Source organism: Erinaceus europaeus, chromosome 4 (genome assembly GCF_950295315.1).
Source record: "Erinaceus europaeus chromosome 4, mEriEur2.1, whole genome shotgun sequence".
Taxonomy (NCBI): Eukaryota; Metazoa; Chordata; class Mammalia; order Eulipotyphla; family Erinaceidae; genus Erinaceus; species Erinaceus europaeus.
Window position 1 is genome coordinate 137,367,407 of NC_080165.1, and position 18,676 is coordinate 137,386,082.

The window sequence follows — 18,676 nt, forward strand, 5'->3', positions numbered from 1 at the left end:
AGCCTGTCGAGTCTGGAGTGGAAGGTGTATAGATGGTTGGTTGGGATGATTGAGAATTCCAACATTACTATAGTCAAAGGTTACCCACCCCTGCCACCCACAGAATGCCCTGACGCATGCATACCCACGCCCAGAACAGGGGCCTAAAAACAAAATATCTCTTAAAGAAGATAAGTTTTAGGAGGCTTCCCCAACCACTGAACCCCTGCAAGTTAGAGTGCATCTGATACTGTTGAGCACTTGCACAAAGATGAACCCATAGATATCCTTGCATGGGAAATGAGGTGAATAGTGAGATCCTGCCCCCCCCCCACACACACACGCCCTAAAAACCACCCAACCTTTAAAACAGCAAGGACAACAAAAGGGAATAAATAAATAAATACATAAGTAACACCCAACCTAAGAGTCTGCAAGGATACCTCCCAACTTGAATGACACCTTCAGCCATTTAAAAATGTATTTTCTTTACTACTCTGTATCTTCACTTCTGCAAATAAATATGAGTTGCTTAAAAAACATAAAAATAAAAATGGAGAGGCCAGGAGGTAGCACACCTGGTTAAGCACACACATTACAATGCACAAGGACCTAGGTTCAAGCTGTTGGTCCCTATTTGCATGAGTGGTGCAGCAGGGCTGCAGGTGTCTCTCTGATTCTCTCCCTCTCTATCATCCCCTCTCCTTTCAATTTCTCTTTGTCTCTATCTAATAATAAATTAATTAATATTAAAATGAAGAAACAAAGAACAAATTCTGTACTTCAAAGTTTAATGGTAGACAATTTGGGAAGCATTAGATGCATTTCTCTGTTCTCATTGATCTATGAGCAAAATGTGTTTATTTCTTATTAATAGTTTATTACAAAATTGGAAGATTACAATCTTGTGCAGTTCCATACCACACCCACCACCAAGCTTCTGCATCCCCACTTTCCCACCTCCCTAAGATCACCACCAGAGTTCTCCCAGAGTTCTCTTACAACTGGCTTGCTTCTGTCTTGTTTGTCTTTTGCAACTTATGTGAATCAGATCTCTAGATTTCACAGAAATGTTTAAGTCTTAGGGGCCAGGCAGTAGTGTACCTGGTTAAGTGCACAAAGACCTGGGTTCAAGCCCGTGGCCCCCACCTTCAGGAGGAAAGCTTCACGAGTGGTGAAGTAGGGCTGCAGGTGTCTCTCTGTTTCTCTCCTCTATCTCCCCCTCTCCTCTCAATTTCTTTCTGTCTCTGTCCAATAATAAATAAATAAATAAATAAATAAGGGGCCAGTGGTGGCGCACCTGGTTGAGCGACATGCTACAGTGCGAAAGGACCCGGGTTCAAGCCCCTGACCCCCACCTGCAGGGAGAAAGTTTTATGAGTGGTGAAGCAGGGCTGCAGATGTCTCTCTGTCTCCTCCGTCCCTCTCAATTTCTGGCTGTTTCTATCCAATAAATAAAGATAATAAAAAAAATTTTTTTAATGTTTAAGTCTCCCAGGTGAGCATCTAAAGTTTATGATTGATATGGCAACCAAGAGACCATATTCTCTGGCATACTACATCTGAATTTAAATCTTCCTGTATTTGCCAGCACATGCCTGGGAGGAAAAAATAATTCTCTTGTCTTCAGTTTGCTCAGAAAAGAGAATGAATAAATAAAACGTTGTGATTCACAGGCCTGTTGTATTATATGGATGTGGGAGGACGTAACAAAGATTCTGGTGCTCAATAAATGTAGTTTCTGGCCACTGAATAAGGCGATTGCTCAGGATAAATGAGTTAATACTCAGAAGACAGAAACGATTTCCTCAGACTAGTTCTGTAAATGAGCTCAGTTGTTTCTAATGAACTTTGCTGCTATTGTTTCCGTTATTGTTTTTACTGGTGTCAGGGGCTTACAGTAACCATGTCTACAAGCCTTTGAACAGCATTTGAACATATCTTTATTATTAGTTTTTTTTTTCTTCTGAATTCCTTTATTTCCTGGTTTCAACGATGCGATCATTTCTTTCTTTGCTTGGTGCTACTTTGGAGAAACAGCCAGATGTCTCTATAATTTGTCATCTCTGGCTACGTACTCTATTATTTAGCTACTCTGTTTCATTCAGCTAGAATATCATGTCTATTAAAGCTAACTTACAGAGTCCTGAGAAGCTAGAATTGTGATGTTTCTGGTCCATAAAGTGAAAGACATGGGGAGATTAAAAATTGTAGATGAAGGAGGGCTTAAGTGTCACTGCAGGGCATTAACCCTTTTTTTTATTAAAAGAAATAGTAAACTCTCAAAATTTAATTTCATATAAATTGCCAATCGCCAGTACAACTGTTCTGATGAAAGATGATTAAAACAGCCATTAAATGTAGCATAGCTAAAGGGAAAGGACGTTGAAGCTGAGAAAGCAGTTAACCTACTACCCAATTTAATATCATTATCCAGAAAGATTGTATGGTGTGGCTCTCTTCGACTTATAGTCGAATATCAATAGCAACAATGTCCAGCTGTTAATTCCCTCCTAGCAGGCACTCAACCACACTGTGATATTGAAAAAAAAAAATCCAAAGAAGCGTCTTAAATGTTAAGTTACTAAAAAATCTCTGATTTTCCCTGAGCCCAGTTTATCCAGGGGCTACTGTGGTACTGCCTCTCAGCATATAGCTGGAGCCTGATTACAAAACAGAATGTGATTTCAACTTCCTGTGTCCTAGAGAAACTTGTTAGAAACTATAGGCTTGACATTTTTGTTTCTCAAAAATTCCAAGAGATTTCAACCTAACAAGTAAGTGCTAATGTCTTTGTTCTTATTTCTGGCAACTGTGTCATTTTGCTTTGAACAAAAAATAGAACGTCAGCCTTCTTAATATCCAGCAGGAGTTTTCGCTAAAAGTTATTTATATTTGAATGAACAGGCTTTTCACAATCCAATTATACTATTAATGAGAAACGAACTGTGTTTATTTCCTTTCCACTTTAAAATGCTCTATAAGAACAAATTTATCACCCTCCTAGAAGTAGATATTAACTCTCTTTCATTTTTTAAAGTACCCAACATTCATAAAATTTGATCCCAGAGTATCTTCCTTAAAGCTCATATCATAACAATCTTATGAAAGAGATATTACTATCTTCATTTTAGAAGTCTTATATAAATCAAATTGTGGCTCAAGTTCTTTGACTTCTAGTCTTTCTACTTCAGCATATATAACTCACTCATAGCAATTTAGATCTGGAATAAAAAGAAAAAAGGTACTCCTCAATGTCACAGTAGACAGGAAGATATTAGAGAATGCAGTGGATTTACCATATAGCAGAAAAGGGAGTTTAAGAATCTAGGCCAGTCCTACAAACAAACAGGTGGATACATGAGGCTTCGCCAAAGGAAAAAGCTTCTGTGGGTATATTGAAGACACCTCTCACATAAAGAGGCTTGACTGGGAGGCAGTGGCTTACCACACAGAGCAAAACCTCCATGGTAATAATTGTCCTTAAACCTAAAGAAGAGTCTATAACCACAGCATTGAAATGGATGATCTTCAGTGAAAGTTGAATAATAAAAAAAAAAAGGCCTAGTAAACTAGTTAGCTTTCTTTTTTTTTTAACATTTTTTTAATTTATTTATAAAATGGAAATATTCACAAGACCATAGGATAAAAGGAGTACAATTCCACACAATTCCCACCCCCAAAACTCCATATCCCACTCCCTCCTCTGATAGCTTTCCTATCCTTTATCCCTCTGGGAGTATGGACCCAGCCAGTCTATCTTGGCGTTACTCTCGATCGCACTCTGTCATTTCACAAACATCTCATAAAAACTGCAGCAAAGGTGGGCGCGAGGAATAACATCATTGCAAGACTGGCCAGCTCCTCATGGGGCGCGAGAGCTTCCACACTACGATCATCCTCTCTGGCATTATGCTATTCCACTGCAGAATACTGTGCCCCAGTATGATTCCGTAGCCCCCATGTCCACTTGGTCGATTCCAAATTATATTCCTCCATGAGGATCATTTCTGGAACCATCCGTTCCACCCCGGTTCCATGGCTGCCAGTTCTTAGCAACATCGCCCCGCCACGGGATGCGGCATCATCTAAGTTCATTTCCCACGTCTACGCTCGACTGGACCTGCCAATATATGCGGATATCTTCGCCCACCCTGTTCAACGCTTGACATCTCGTCACCCAATCTGGTCCCCTACGCCAACACTGAACTTCTCTGTTCCAGCCTCTTGGAAACAGAGTTGGCAGTCAGCTGAGGTAAAGAACAAACACCTCATCACAGACCCCTGCAAGCGTCAACCCGGCTTTGACCTAGCACGTTATGATTGGGCCCTCCTCAATCGCTATCGAACAGGCCATGGCCGGTGCGCCGCTATGTTCCATCGCTGGGGAGCCAGAGACAACCCGAACTGCCCCTGCGGCTCCAGACAGACTATGACCCACATAGTCAACGACTGCCACCTCTCCAGATTCAAAGGAGGTCTCGAAATTTTACATCAGGCTCAACCTGATGCTGTTGACTGGCTACGGAAGAAGGGCAAACGCTAGAAGAAGAAGACCCAGGATCATTGTGGGATGCAGAAGGTGGAAAGTCTGGCTTCTGTAATTGCTTCCCCACTGAACATGGGCATTGACAGGTCGATCCATACTCCCAGCCTGTCTCTCTCTTTCTCTGGTAGGGCTCTGGGAAGGCAGGTGGGGTTGTCTGCCCAGGGAAGTCCGGTTGGCATCATGGTAGCATCTGGAACCTGGTGGCTGAAAAAGAGTTAAGATTTAAAGCAGAAAAAATTGTTCACTACTCATGAACCTAAAGGCAAGAATAATGCAGATGAAGATTTGGGGTCCCATTTTGGAAAAAGCTAGTAGGTCTTTTTTAGGTATATTCCAAGGGGCCCACGGCTTTATTAGTTTTTGCCTGAGTCTGACAGCTAACATGCAGATGGACTCAAGTTATTGTCTGGGGAGATGGTGTCATAGTTGGAAAAAGGACTAGAAAGCTGGATCAGGGAAGAGAGGAGCTCCAAAATATGGAGAAAGCATATAAATATTGTTATCTAGACACCCTCCTCACCTACTTCCTATTTCACTTCTCTCAATCACTCCAAAGCTAACCTTGTCAGACAAAGTAAGGATTACAAAATCTGGATAAGGGCAAGAGACTTATATTAGTGAGGACTCTAGTCACTAACAGGCCACCACATCATCTAGGGCCCTAGTCAGAGAGTCTTGGAATTGCCTCACAGATATAATGGGCCTAGACCTCTAACAGATCCCTCTCTCCACTGCCTCTGGTCATCTCCATCAGGAACAACATAATGGACCCTTCCGTGGGCCCCTATAGGACCTTGCCCTCAATGTGGATCAACAATGGTAGGGACTGTTCCATTGTCCAAAGGGAGGATGGGCAACATACTCTATCACTGGAGGGAGATGGGTCCTGAGATTAGTGTAGCCTGGAATGTTCCTAGCTGTGACCACAGAATGTGAGCTCAGACCTACAGGGATGCAGAGGTTACATAGGCTCCTGTGCTGAATTTGGGCTCCAGATCAAACCAATGGGATCTACACTAGTCAGCTTTCTAACCTATTTTTATTTACCAGATGGCAGTTGCCTTGCAATAGAGTACTTTCTAGACTTATTGTCATTTAGGAGACAAAATCTCAGACTACTTTCCTCAGCTACTTTATGTTTTTTCTTCCTACTAACCTTGAACATGGTTATCTGTGTAGTTGCTACTTAACTTCACTTACCCCCTACTTGCAAACATCTCCCAAGCTCTAGTCCCAAACCCACCCAGTATTTTTTTTTAATTTTTTATTTAAGAAAGGATTAACGAACAAAACCATAAGGTAGGAGGGGTACAACTCCACACAATTCCCACCACCCAATCTCCTTAACCCACCCCCTCCCATGATAGCTTTCCCATTCTCTAGCCCTCTGGGAGCATGGACCCAGGGTCATTGAGGGTTGCAGAAGGTAGAAGGTCTGGCTTCTGTAATTGCTTCCCTGCTGAACATGGGCGTTGACTGGTCGGTCCATACTCCCAGTCTGCCTCTCTCTTTCCCTAGTAAGGTGTGTCTCTGGGGAAGCTGAGCTTCCAGGACACATTCCCACCCAGTATTTTTTATCCTACAATGGTTTACAAGATGGAACTGACCATGACTATCCTCCGTTAGGAAGTGTGTCAGGATTATACATCTAGAAGGATGATTCTCTCCAGGGTGATATTAGTAGAATCTGGGAGACTTGAAGGTAGAGACAGAAAAACACTCCAGGCCGGTGACTAGACTAACAACTACTACCAAAAAGATGAGAGTAGAAGAGTACGTGGAGACCAGTCTGATGGTCAGAGACCGGTGTTGGTGAGTAATGACAAGGAACAAAACTGACTACTGAAGTTGGGACCTCCAAGGAAAGCCTAGGTTTTCAAGGGCAAGAACCTGGACTCGCCCCAAGGAACAACTGAAAACAGATGAAGGACAAAATAACTCACAGGAGGAAGATTAAGCAGAGTGTATTGGGTCATAGGATGTATTTTAAGTAAGGGATACACTAAGTTTCCTGACAAGAAAAGATTAAGGAGAGTTTGCTGACCGTGGTGATCAGAGAGGAAAAGGCAGTTGAAAATAATTTCATCTTTTGTGTATCATTCATGCCACTCTGAAAATACAGATGCAGTTTTAAGAGAAAAACATTAAATTGGAATTTCTGCAGGATATGACAGCTATATGTTTTCTATAAGCTTGTAAGCTCACCAGAGAGAACCACTGTTCCACTGGGAAAAGAACCACCAGTCCACTGGCCACTGGTTCTGTTCTCATCATCTTTCAATTAGTTTCCTTGACTTCTAAGTTATTCAGTCAGATTTGTCCATTGCTAGGGATTTGGTGATTCACACAGAAAACAGCACTAATTCTATACAAATGGAAAATGGAAAATGGAACTTCTGACTGTCATTCTGACTAAAATTCTGGGGGTGTTGGAGAGGAGTGGATTGTGATCTAGGCAGAGAGGGCTTCCTAAATGAACAGGGACAGAACTTGGATCCTAAGGAGCAAGTGAACAGGAAAACAGAAAGATGGATCACTGAGTTGGTGTATAAAGACGCAGGGGGTGGGGCAGCAGTGACACACCCAGTTAAGCGCACATAGTACAAAGCACAAGGACCAGTACAAGAATCCAGGTTCCAGCCCCCGCAGGGGGAAGTTTCACAAGCTGCAAAGCAGGTCTGCAAGTGTCTATCTTTTTCTCACCTTCTCTACCTCTCCCTCCTCTCTCAACTCCTTTCTGTCCTATCCAATAAAATTGAAAAAAATGGCTGCCAAGAGCAGTGGGTTCATAGTGTTGCCACTGAGTCCCAGCAATAACCCTGGAGACAAAAGGAAGAAAGAAAAAGCACACATAATACAAAGCTCAAGGATCCCGGTTCAAGCCTCCGGCTCCCAAAAAGAAAGAAAGAAAGAAAGAAAGAAAGAAAGAAAGAAAGAAAGAAAGAAAGAAAGAAAGAAAGAAAGAAAGAGGAAGGCAGGAAGGTAGGAAGGAAGGAAGGAAGGGAGGGAGGGAGGGAGGGAGGGAAGGAGGGAAAACAGTACTTATACAGCATAGTTTAAAGTAGTAGGGTGTGTGCTACCTTTAGTTAACAGAAGAAGCCAGATGACTTCCCCAATCTTCCTCTGAGTTGTTCCACTGCTTGAAGATGGTGACTGTCATGAAAGCCACTTTTCACCAGTACTTATCCCCTCTTTCCCATGTGGAGAGGCCCCTCTTTATCCACATAATAGATTTTCTCATCTCACACTACTTGTCTGTGAATACATTAAGTTTGATCACGTTATAATGAATATAACATTTGATCCCATACCTTTGTCTGGCAAAATAATAAAGCCTAGCATAATGATGCAACTTATAGAAAATTTATTTCACTCTCATTACAGCTCTATGGAATTAAGAGTCCAATATTACTTTCACTTTATAGAAAAAGACAGAAAACCCCAGAGAGAAGCACGGGGATTGGTGCAACTATTAGAATGCGGAACTTGCATCCATGAAGTCCCAAGTCTGATCTTTGTCATCACATATGCCAGAGTGATGCTCTGATGCTCTCTCATTAGTAACTTTTTAAATCACTTTAACGTTCATCAACAGATGACTGGATAGAGAAGTTATGGAATAATATACTCAGTAGAATACTACTCTGCAATTTAAATATATAACATAGCCTTTGACAAAATTGATAGAACTGAAGGTGGTTAATGCTTAGTGAAATAAGAAGTAAAAGACAACTACTGGATGGTTTCACTAATATGTAAAATATAGACTAAGCACATGAACTTGCAAAAAAAAAGTAACCAAATTGTCACTTGGATTTTGTGAAAACTGTGGTGGATGGTGGAGGGCATTCACTAAGAGGGTAGGCAGATCTTAAGTCATCTCACCCCATTACACACAGAGATCGTAACAATGTGAGGTGATAGGTTAAAAAATATCACAAAGATAAACTGGGGGCTAGGCAGTGGCTTACATGGTACAGAATACATGTTACAGTGCACAAGAACCCTGGTTCCCACCTGCAGGGGGAAGCTTCATGAATGGTGAAAAAGTGATGCAGGTATTTCTCTCTCTCCCTCTCAGCCTCCCCTTCCCCTCTCAATTTCTCTGGCTTTCCTTAATTTGTTAAATCCACTGAGTATTTTCCATACATGCTCTTTTTTCTGTACTTTGGTTCCTCTCCCAGAATCCCATTTTGCCCTCCTGCTTCCCTATTTGCTTCTTCATCAATATTAGCCTTAGTGTCACTTCTCCGGGAAAGTGTGAAATCCTCTCCTCCTGCTATTTTTTTTTCCGCGTTGTACCCAGTAATGTTCCTTTGTTACTATAATTTGCTAGTATGTCTTCGTCCTGGTTTAGTACCTGGTATCACACCTGTTAGCTCTGATAGACTGTCTGATTGATTGTCCCTTGTTGGCCACTGTCTCTTGTTAGCCACTATCTCTGCAATACCTACAGCACAGACTGTAGTACATAAAGCATGTTCCATAAATATTTGTTGACTGTATTTTGGACAAATTCTGCTTTTATCTCTCCATTTTGGGATATCTTCCTTTATCCTCATCATCAAATGATGTCCTATGTTCTTTTAAAAGGGGTGGAAAGGGACAGCTGGTGGCTCAACCAGTAAATGTACAGGTTACAATGCACTAGAACCTAGGCTTGAGGCCTCAGTCTTCACCTACAAAAAGGTAGCATCATGAGTGGCTGAGCAGGCTATATGGTCTCATTCTTTCTCTTTCTCCCCCTCTCTGACCCAATTTCTGTCTTTATCATAATAAGATTAAAACAAAATGTCCACCTGGAGCTGTGGGCTGGCCATGTAGCCTCTGAACGCTAATGATAACCCTGGTAGAAATATATATACTTAGATATGTGTGTATATATATATTTCCTATGGACTGACCATTTTCTTCATCTTCTCCATTATTTATTCATACTTTATCAAGAAATAGGTTGCATTCCCTGTTACTTCACAATTCCCTGATCACAATGTTAGTTTTCAGAGGGCTAAACTCATTCAGGATCTTTTTCAGAATCAACTATAAACCTAATATAATATTTGAAAGTACTGTTGGTTCTCAGTATTTTCTGTTGGTGAATAAATTGAATAGAGAATCAATCATTCCTAGTACATCCCTTTTGCACAGAGAAAATCTTAGCATAGCAAATATGGAGATAGCATTATAGCAAAACAATTTCTAACTATGATCCATTGTTGCCGTCTTCTCTTCCTGGGATGCTATTGTGGGTTTCAATAAGAAGCAAGCAATCTTATCTTGAAAAGGACTCAGATTTATTTTTAATAAGAAAGGCTGAGTTGGAAACTTGCATCTCCCCCCCCCCAATTTTTTCTTTTTTTTATTAACAGCACTTTCATGCCTCAGCTGGCTGTTCAATGTGCAGAGCTTCTTGGTAAGGCTTCAGTTGTGATATAAGAACAAGACCCCAGATCACCAAACCTGGTTTAATTCATTAACAGCCAGAAGAGGTCACTAGTACCTAGTCTAAGCGCGTCTTCAGAATCCAACCCATGACAGCACAAAGCAGACAAAGGGAAACATCAGGTTACTCAGAATCTATGCCCATAAACATTTGCTGTCCTGGTAGTTAGTAACAATAAACTCAGTAACTAAATATCTTTGGTCTTGCCCACTTCATTCACTCACAGTTGGAACAAAACCGAATTTTGTTATTGTTGTTTTGTTTTTATGCTAGTAAATCTTCCCCCCTCCCCCATTTTACTTAGGAGTTAAGGGGTTACAGTAGTTGTTGAAACATGTGAACAGCTTCTCTTCTCCCAGAGGTATGTGTCTATCGAACACTCTCACCCCCAATTTAGGACCTTTTCCATCATCATGCATCCAGACTCCAAGGCCGGAGTCGGGTGGTAGCACAGCGAGTTAAGTGCACGCACGTGGCGCACTTAACTCGTGCAAGGAGCTGCATAAGCATCCCGGTTGGAGCCCCTGGCTCCCCATCTGCAGGGGGGTCGCTTCACGGGTGGTGAAGCAGGTCTGCAGGTGACTATCTTTCTCTCCCCTTCTCTGTCTTCTCCTCCTCTCTTCACTTCTCTCTGTCCTATCCAATAATGACATCAATAAAAACTACAACAATAAAACAACAAAGGCAACATAAGGGAAAATAAATATAAATTTTTTTTATTATTTTTTTAGAAAGACCCCAAGGCCCTCTTTACTGGCTTCCTACCTCTCCTTTCCCACAGTTCTTTGCCTCGGTGCATCACACCACACTCACTCAATCCTCGTTTCACTTTATGTTTCCCTTTCTATCCCTGTTTCTTAATCTCCACCAATAAATTAGATCATACAGTATCTGAGGTCCTTCTCTTTTTGGCTTATTTCACTGAACATAATGACTGTCGGTTCCATTTAAGATGAAGCAAAGGAAATGACTTCATCATTTTTAACAGCTGAGTAACATTCCATTGTGTTATGTATCCCATCTGTCATGGGGCATCTGGGTTGCTTACAAGTTAACAAAACCAAATTTATTTATCAGTATCAGATGTTATTGTCTCCCATGTAGCACCTTATTGAACTGGGATTTTACCATCTATATTTACCTTTTTTTTTCTGAAACAGAACCATCAGTTGCTCATTTTATCAATATCCTTTTCCATGACTAACAGAAACACTAATACATACACACATACATGCACATGCCCCTAATATAGTCCATACAGCATACAGATTTTAACTTACTTTGGCAATTGTCTAGCACATTTTGTCTAGTGACTATAATTCCATTCTAGTTTAGTATTTGTTTTTTTATTTTATTTGATAGGACAGAGAGAAATTAAAAGGTGGGGAGAGAGTAAGAGAGACACCTGCAGCACTGTTCCACCTGCAGGTGGGAACTGGAGGCCAAGTCCTTGCACACAGTAATGGATGTGCTCAACCAAGTGCACTATCTCCCAGCCCTGGTATTTGATCTTATAGCACAGGCCAAAAAAAAAAAAAAACAAGAAGAAGAAGAAGAAGGAAAGGTGAGTTCTGCTCAGTGCTCAACACATTTACACCATGAACATCCTCACACTTTGTTAGGAAGTCTACTCTTCATCATATGGCATCTTTGAATTACCCATCAGCAAAACACTTGAAGAAACAAGCATTCATGTGTTTCCTTCTCTCCCCGTCTCAGGCTGCAGAAGTCTTGAAGGTTGATGGAGGGCCATGCTATTCAAACAGCAGGCGTGGCTGAGACAGAAGCTCCTGGTTCTAGGAAGTCTTGCCGTTGGGAGTCTCCTGTATCTAGTTGCCAGAGTTGGGAGTTTGGATAGGTAGGTGACCGAACACAAGTTTATGCCTGTGTAACTTTATGTTTCTTGATTTAACTTCCTTAGCATATGACTTGAAACCTATCCATTTATTTCCTTCCCTAAAATTCCTGAGAAATATGCTTTTTTGTAGTATGGATCTTGATTTACTGACTCTTTAGAAGAAAGAGATACGAGATGCTCACACTATAAAGTGTTCATCAGGATTCCTTTGCCTTCTGGATATGTTGACATTTGTTTCAGAGAGGGGATAAAACCATATACAGTGTGTAAAGTGAAAATGTCACTTTCTAGAACTCAGTGTGTGGTCTGTGGGTATGTGGTTGTTGACTGCTTATCATTGTAAAAGACTGAGGATATACTTAGACATCTTCAGTTTGAAATGTATGAGTGCACAATTCATGTGCCACCAGGGGAGTTAAAATTATGGATGAGTCTGTAAAGGAACTCATCAAGTTTTGAATTTATTGCCCTGGAGAGATGGCTGCAGGCCTGAAGAGTTTTAACTTTGTTAATTAGCTCTGGTTTCCAGAAGCTGAATGTACAGGGAAGCTGCCACTTGGAGTAATTGCCCACAAAGCAGCGGAAAAATCCATGAGAGGAATTGTACAGAACTGAAGATTGGTTCAAAATAGACAAAACAGGTAGAAGTTACTAGATGCAGAAATCTTTGCGATCAGGTGACCTCACTTGGACTATCTCTAAACTGTCCCCAAATTCAGAAACTGAAAGAAGTTAATTTCTGAGATGTGAAGCAAACTTCTTAGATCAATAAGTCAGTTCCTTCCCTAGAAAGACTTAAATTCTTCATAAATTCAATTCCAATTGTCTGTGAAAATGTAGACACACTTGAAAAAAAAAAAGGAAATAAAGGAAATGTTTTATTTTCAGCTTTTCTCCTCTAACTTACTGGTTCTATAATCAGATATCCAATAAATGTTCTTGGCAGTATCTTTGCCCTGTATAAACTGTATGTTAAGTTCTTCCAATATCTTGAGTTAGCTTTCAATTATTTACTTTTTATTGAGCAAATGATTTAATAACAATGAACACTTTAGCCATTTAGTTGGTGATTTTCTTTATTTGTAACCCAGTACTCTAGTCTCTAATGGAATAGTTTTTTGTTTGTCTGTTTAGTTTTATTTTTACAAAGAACTAAATTGTTCTGATATCATGCATGGTTAATTAGCTGTCTGCTAGTAACAGAAGATGCTAGTAGGTGGGAGTCAATTCAGTCACTTCTATTACCCTGTCAATCCTAAAATCTCCTGGCTTTTATTCTGGGACCCCTCTCAAAATTCACTGGAAATATTATTTTTCTACCTTGAGCTAGGGAATTCAAATAATTTTTTTCACTAGGAATGAACTCCCTGTGTAGAAAGCAGAGACAAAGAAAATGACCCTTTCTAAAGATTGTGAAGTTACATTCTAGATACACAGAAGAGAAGTTCATTTGAAATTAATGAATGCATTAGGGATTTAAAATTTAGTACTCAACTAGAACTCACAAAGAGCTAGAAGATAAATTTAGGATATTCCAATTAATGTCACAACTAACTGTGACTTTGAGCTGAGCAAATATTCAGCCATTACATAGCAGAAATTCATGCCTGGTACTGAGAGATCCCAGGTTCAACTCCCAGTATTCTTCTATTATAATAAATAAATATTATAAAAATAATAAATAAAAATATAAAATAAACAAAGTAAAAAAAAAAAAAAGGTGAAACCAGGGGGAGCCTGTGGGTAGAATACTCACATCACTGTGCATGAGCTTAATCCAGGTCCTATGTCTCCACCTGCAGGAGAAATCTGCAGAAACTGTGGAGAAGTGCTACAGGTGTCTCTTCTTTTCTCTTTTCCCTTTCTACCCTCTCTGTCCCTCAATCTCTATAAAGAAAGAAAGAAAGAGAGAGAGAGAGAGAGAGAGAAAGAAAGAAAGGGAAGGGAGAAACAAAGAAAGAAAGAAGAGAGAGAGAAAGAAAGAAAAAAAGAAAGAGAGAGAGGGAGGGAAGGAGGGAGGGAGGGAGGAAGGAAGGAAAGAAAGAGAGAGAGAGAGAAAGGAAGGAAGGAAGGAAGGAAGGAAGGAAGGAAGGAAGGAAGGAAGGAAGAAAGGAAGGAAGGAAGGAAAAGAAAGGAAGATGGTCAGAGAGAGGAAGGAGACCCTTGACTTATCAAACACATATACACCATTAGTTTGTCTATTTGTTTGTTTTTTAAGTCTCTTTCTTAATAACTAAGACTAAATAAAAATAGCATGGTAAAACCTGATATGAAGGCCAAGAAGAGGATTTCTATGGCAAAACAGAGACAACAGGAAGGACCCAAAGTAAAGGCCACTGGGCTCAGAGAGCGCTCACTGGGTAGAAAGTGTGCCTTGCCATACTCATCCCTGGTCCCAATCCCAGCACTGTTGACACATAGGAGCACTATGGCACTGGGGGGGTGGGTATGGTACTATTGGGTCTCTCTCTCTCCTCTCTCTCCCTCTCTCTCTCTCTCTCTCTCTTTCTCTCTCTCTCTCCCTGAATGGAGGACAAAATCAACTATCCTGGAGAAGTGAAATGACAAATCTGTAAGGCCCTACCTCCACTGAACAAGCAAACAAAGTCAAAGCAAAGGCTGAGATTAGTGCATGGTGACAAAGTGAAAAATTCCCTCTCTCTGCCAAGGTGGGCCTGCTATCATATGAGTAAAGGGTCTCAGTCTCTCTCTCTCTCTCTCTTTCTCTCAGCCTATGTGTACTCCATGTGTAGGCACTTTGAGTTTTCCTGAATATAGTTTAAAATTCCCTAAAAAAAAAAAGTTTACAACTAAATGGAGTTTCTCCTGCTTGATTATAGTTACTACATCCTGAATTTCTTCTCTGTCTTCCTTCATGTGCTCACATTTCTAAATGAAATGACTTTGGCAGTGAGGACCAATGTTCCTTTGGAGCTCACGTTCTGTGGACTTCAGGTCCCAGATGTGGAGAGGATATATAGCACTTGCTGAAGACAGTTGGGTTTGTTCCTACATCCAGTAAGAGAATATATAATCCTAATCTCTCTAGATAGAGAGAGAAAGGAAGCAGAAATATAGTACCCATAGCTGTCCTCAAGGCCAAGGGCAGAAACACACACAGAATGAAAAGTTCAGCAAGTGCCAAGTCGGGGACTTTGCAGGTGGATGATTCAAATATCCTACAGCTGAGACTAGGGCCTTTATCTCTTTATACTTAAAATATATTTAAGAACCAGCTGAGTGTTGTTGGGCTTAAAGAAAATAATAGCATGTGAGGGAAGAGAGAGAATTCAGGGCCCCAGAGAACACAGGTTCAACCCTCAGCATCATGTTATGCTGAAGCTGAGCTGTGTTCTGGTCCTCACCTCACTCATTCCCCCTCATTCTCTCTCCTATATAAACAAGTAAATAAACCAACCTGAGGCCGGGTCGTGGCACATCTGGTTGAGTGCAACAGTGTGCAAGGACCCGAGTTTGAGCCCTGGTTCCCACCTGGAAGGGGAAAGCTTTGTGAATAGTGAAGCAGGTCTGGAAGTGTCTCTTTCTCCTCTCTATCTACTCCTCCCCCTCAATTTCTGGCTGTCTCTATCCAATAAATAAAGATAAGCAACAACAAAATAAGTGGTGAAGTAGTGCTGCAGGTGTTTCTCACTTTCCTTCTCTATCTCCCCTTCCCTCTCAATTTCTCTCTGTCACTATCCAAATATATATGTGAACTCTGGCTTAAGAAGAGAACTTAAATAAACAAAAAAACATGGTCTCCTCTCCACCCTTTAGCCTTCAGTTGAAGATTATAATCTTCTGCCTTTCACTAAGTGATGCTAACTAGTGAGCTGTGAAAAGACTATTAAGGGACCAGGTGGCAGTGCACCTGGTTGGGAGCACACGTTGCGATGCGCAAGGACCGGGGCTCAAGCCCTTGTTCCCCACCTGCATGGGGAAAGCTCTGTGAGTGGTGAAGCAGTGTGGCAGGTCTCTCTCTCTCTCTCTCTCTCTCTCTCTCTCTCTCTCTCTCCATTCCCTATCACCCCCTTCCCTCTCAATTTTTGGCTGTCTCTATCCAATTCTTCTTCTTCTTCTAGCGTTAGCCCTTCTTCCGTAGCCAGTCAACAGCGTCAGGTTGAGCCTGATGTCTGCTTGTTGCTGGCTTTGAAAGTGACTGGGATCCATGTGGATTCAGTCGGCTAGGAAGGATCGTCAGTTTCCCCAATAAATGGGTACTCACGGGATGCACCACGAGAAGGTTGATCCAATGCACCCTCTATCCAATAAATAAATAAATAAAGATAATTTTTAAAAAAGAAAGTTATTTATTTATTTTTAAAAAGGCTACTAGTATGGCTAGTGTCACTTGTGTGTCCTGTACTGTGAATAAGTATTTGTATAGACAATTAAGTGCTTGATGAATTTTTTTAAACAACAAAATCTTTAAAGAGCACTAATTTTTAAAACTCCCATCCATCATGTGTGCTCCATTTAATGCTCCATTGGATGCGTATGTTCATTTTAGATCACAGTAGGCTGGGAATATTGTCTTATTTATGTATTTAAAGTCCTACTCTGACTGGAAAAGCAGAAAAAAAACAATTAAACAGCCAAAAAAAAAAAAAGAGAGAAGCTGGTTGTCAGATGAGCTTCTTAAAGTGTCTCTGTTGCTTGCAGGCTACAACCCATCTGCCCCATTGAAAGTCGATTCGGAGCCCGCAGTCAGGCTGAATTCCCACTCCGAGCCCTGCAGTTTAAGCGCGGTCTTCTGCATGAGTTCCGGAAGGGGAACTCTTCCAAGGAGCAAGTTCACCTCCATGACTTAGTCCAGCAGCTCCCCAAGGCCATTATCATTGGGGTGAGAAAAGGAGGCACGAGAGCCCTGCTGGAGATGCTGAACCTCCACCCGGCAGTCGTCAAAGCCTCCCAAGAAATCCACTTCTTTGACAATGATGAGAATTATGCCAAGGGCATTGATTGGTATAGGAAAAAGATGCCTTTTTCCTACCCTCAGCAGATTACAATTGAAAAGAGCCCAGCATATTTTATCACTGAGGAGGTTCCAGAAAGGATTTACAAAATGAACTCATCCATCAAATTGTTGATCATCGTCAGGGAGCCGACCACAAGAGCGATTTCCGATTATACTCAGGTGCTAGAGGGGAAAGAAAGGAAAAATAAGACGTATTACAAATTTGAGAAGCTGGCCATTGACCCTAATACCTGCGAAGTGAACACAAAATACAAAGCCGTGAGAACCAGCATCTACACCAAACATTTGGAAAGGTGGTTGAAATACTTCCCCATTGAGCAGTTCCACATTGTCGATGGAGACCGTCTCATCACCGAACCTCTGCCAGAACTTCAACTTGTGGAGAAGTTCCTCAATCTTCCCCCCAGGATAAGTCAATACAATTTGTATTTCAATGCCACCAGAGGGTTCTACTGCTTGCGGTTTAACATTATCTTTAATAAGTGCCTGGCGGGCAGCAAGGGACGGATTCATCCGGAGGTAGACCCCTCTGTCATAACCAAATTGCGCAAATTCTTTCATCCTTTCAATCAAAAATTTTACCAAATCACTGGGAGGATATTGAACTGGCCCTAAAATGACAAGTCATGCAACACTATGTGTTGTGCATGGAGACACACGACAATGTTTCTTCTAGAGTCACATAGGCACTTTTCCTAGATGCAACTCTCACAGTCATTTCCCCATGTCCCATGTATACTTATATATAAGCAGTGTGCGACCAAATAGAAAAATCCATCCTTTTCTACAGAAAATTTGCAAAATACAAACTTGCTATCTACATACTTGCATCTTTTAAGCTATTTACTCAAAAAAGAAGAAGAAGAGGTATTGGGGGACAATGACTTCAGCGCCTCTCAAAGAGTTCATCTTTCTTTGAGTCAGAATTTGTTGCCTGCCATTTTCTTAGATTTAAGCCAAAAGATTAAGGTGTGAAAATATACCAATGGCTGTGAAGCTTCAGGAAGTGAAGGATTCAGTTCAGCTACTGTTTTCTAAGGGAAATCTGGCTCTTTAATTCAGATGCTGAATTGGGGCCATGAAAACAGAAAATCATATTTTCTTATCATTTCAAAGAATGTCTTAACTCACAAAATTGACATTGTTCCAAAGTTCCTGTGGTGACTTTGCACTACTGTTTTCGTATGAATCATGGTGTCACTTGTAGCATGTCAGTCACACATAGGAAAGTCAAGTACTCTTACTTTCATGTTCAATGTCAACAAGAAGAAATATCATGTACATAATGTATATGGTTGTAAATACTGGGTTTCACACTAAGTAATTCTATTTTGTAAACTGAATATGGCTATTTAATTTATTGTGAAGATTAAATTTATTGTGGTATTTAAAAATGGAATGGATTAAAATTACTCTGTGTACAACTAGTTTGGTTTTTTTTTTCACTTTTTTTTCACTCATTTTGTTTTATGTGCCCCTTGCTGGCCCTCAAAATGTGGGTGTGAGTATGAGAGCACTTGGAAAGCTATGTCTCTCCCTTGGACTTCTGTTCTCTTGTGAAAATGTCTTTTTGAAGTGAGGTTGAGTACATTAAAAGAAAAATTTCAATCATATGAAAATTGAGTGTAATAATCACATCAAAGAGCGCTGGTACAACTTCGTGACAATTAATTTACTTGCTACTATTATGCCAGGAAAAAAAAATACTCGCACAAAACTGAAGCATAGCAGAATCACAGTTTTATTAGAACCTCTAATCTGAGTCAGAAGAGTAGAGAAATTACATAAAATGAGATTAGAAAATCTGTGTTGTCTTGGTACTGAAAGCTGCTGACACTTCTGAAATGAGCATCCACACTTAGAACTCCT

The 18,676-nt window shown here is 40.7% G+C and overlaps 1 protein-coding gene across 3 annotated transcripts in view; it reads left to right on the forward strand.

Moving 5' to 3' along the window:
• The window catches only part of HS3ST5 (heparan sulfate-glucosamine 3-sulfotransferase 5), a 224,947-nt gene extending 206,545 nt beyond the window's left edge, over positions 1-18,402 (forward strand). For all 3 annotated transcript variants that reach the window (XM_007534486.3, XM_060190598.1, XM_060190599.1), the window contains exons 2-3: positions 11,691-11,829; positions 16,492-18,402. In XM_007534486.3, the coding sequence (XP_007534548.1) occupies positions 11,723-11,829; positions 16,492-17,422 (1,038 nt within the window). In that variant the 5' untranslated portion in view covers positions 11,691-11,722 and the 3' untranslated portion in view covers positions 17,423-18,402. The remainder of the gene's footprint in view (positions 1-11,690; positions 11,830-16,491) is intronic.
• Positions 18,403-18,676: the final 274 nt, after the last annotated feature.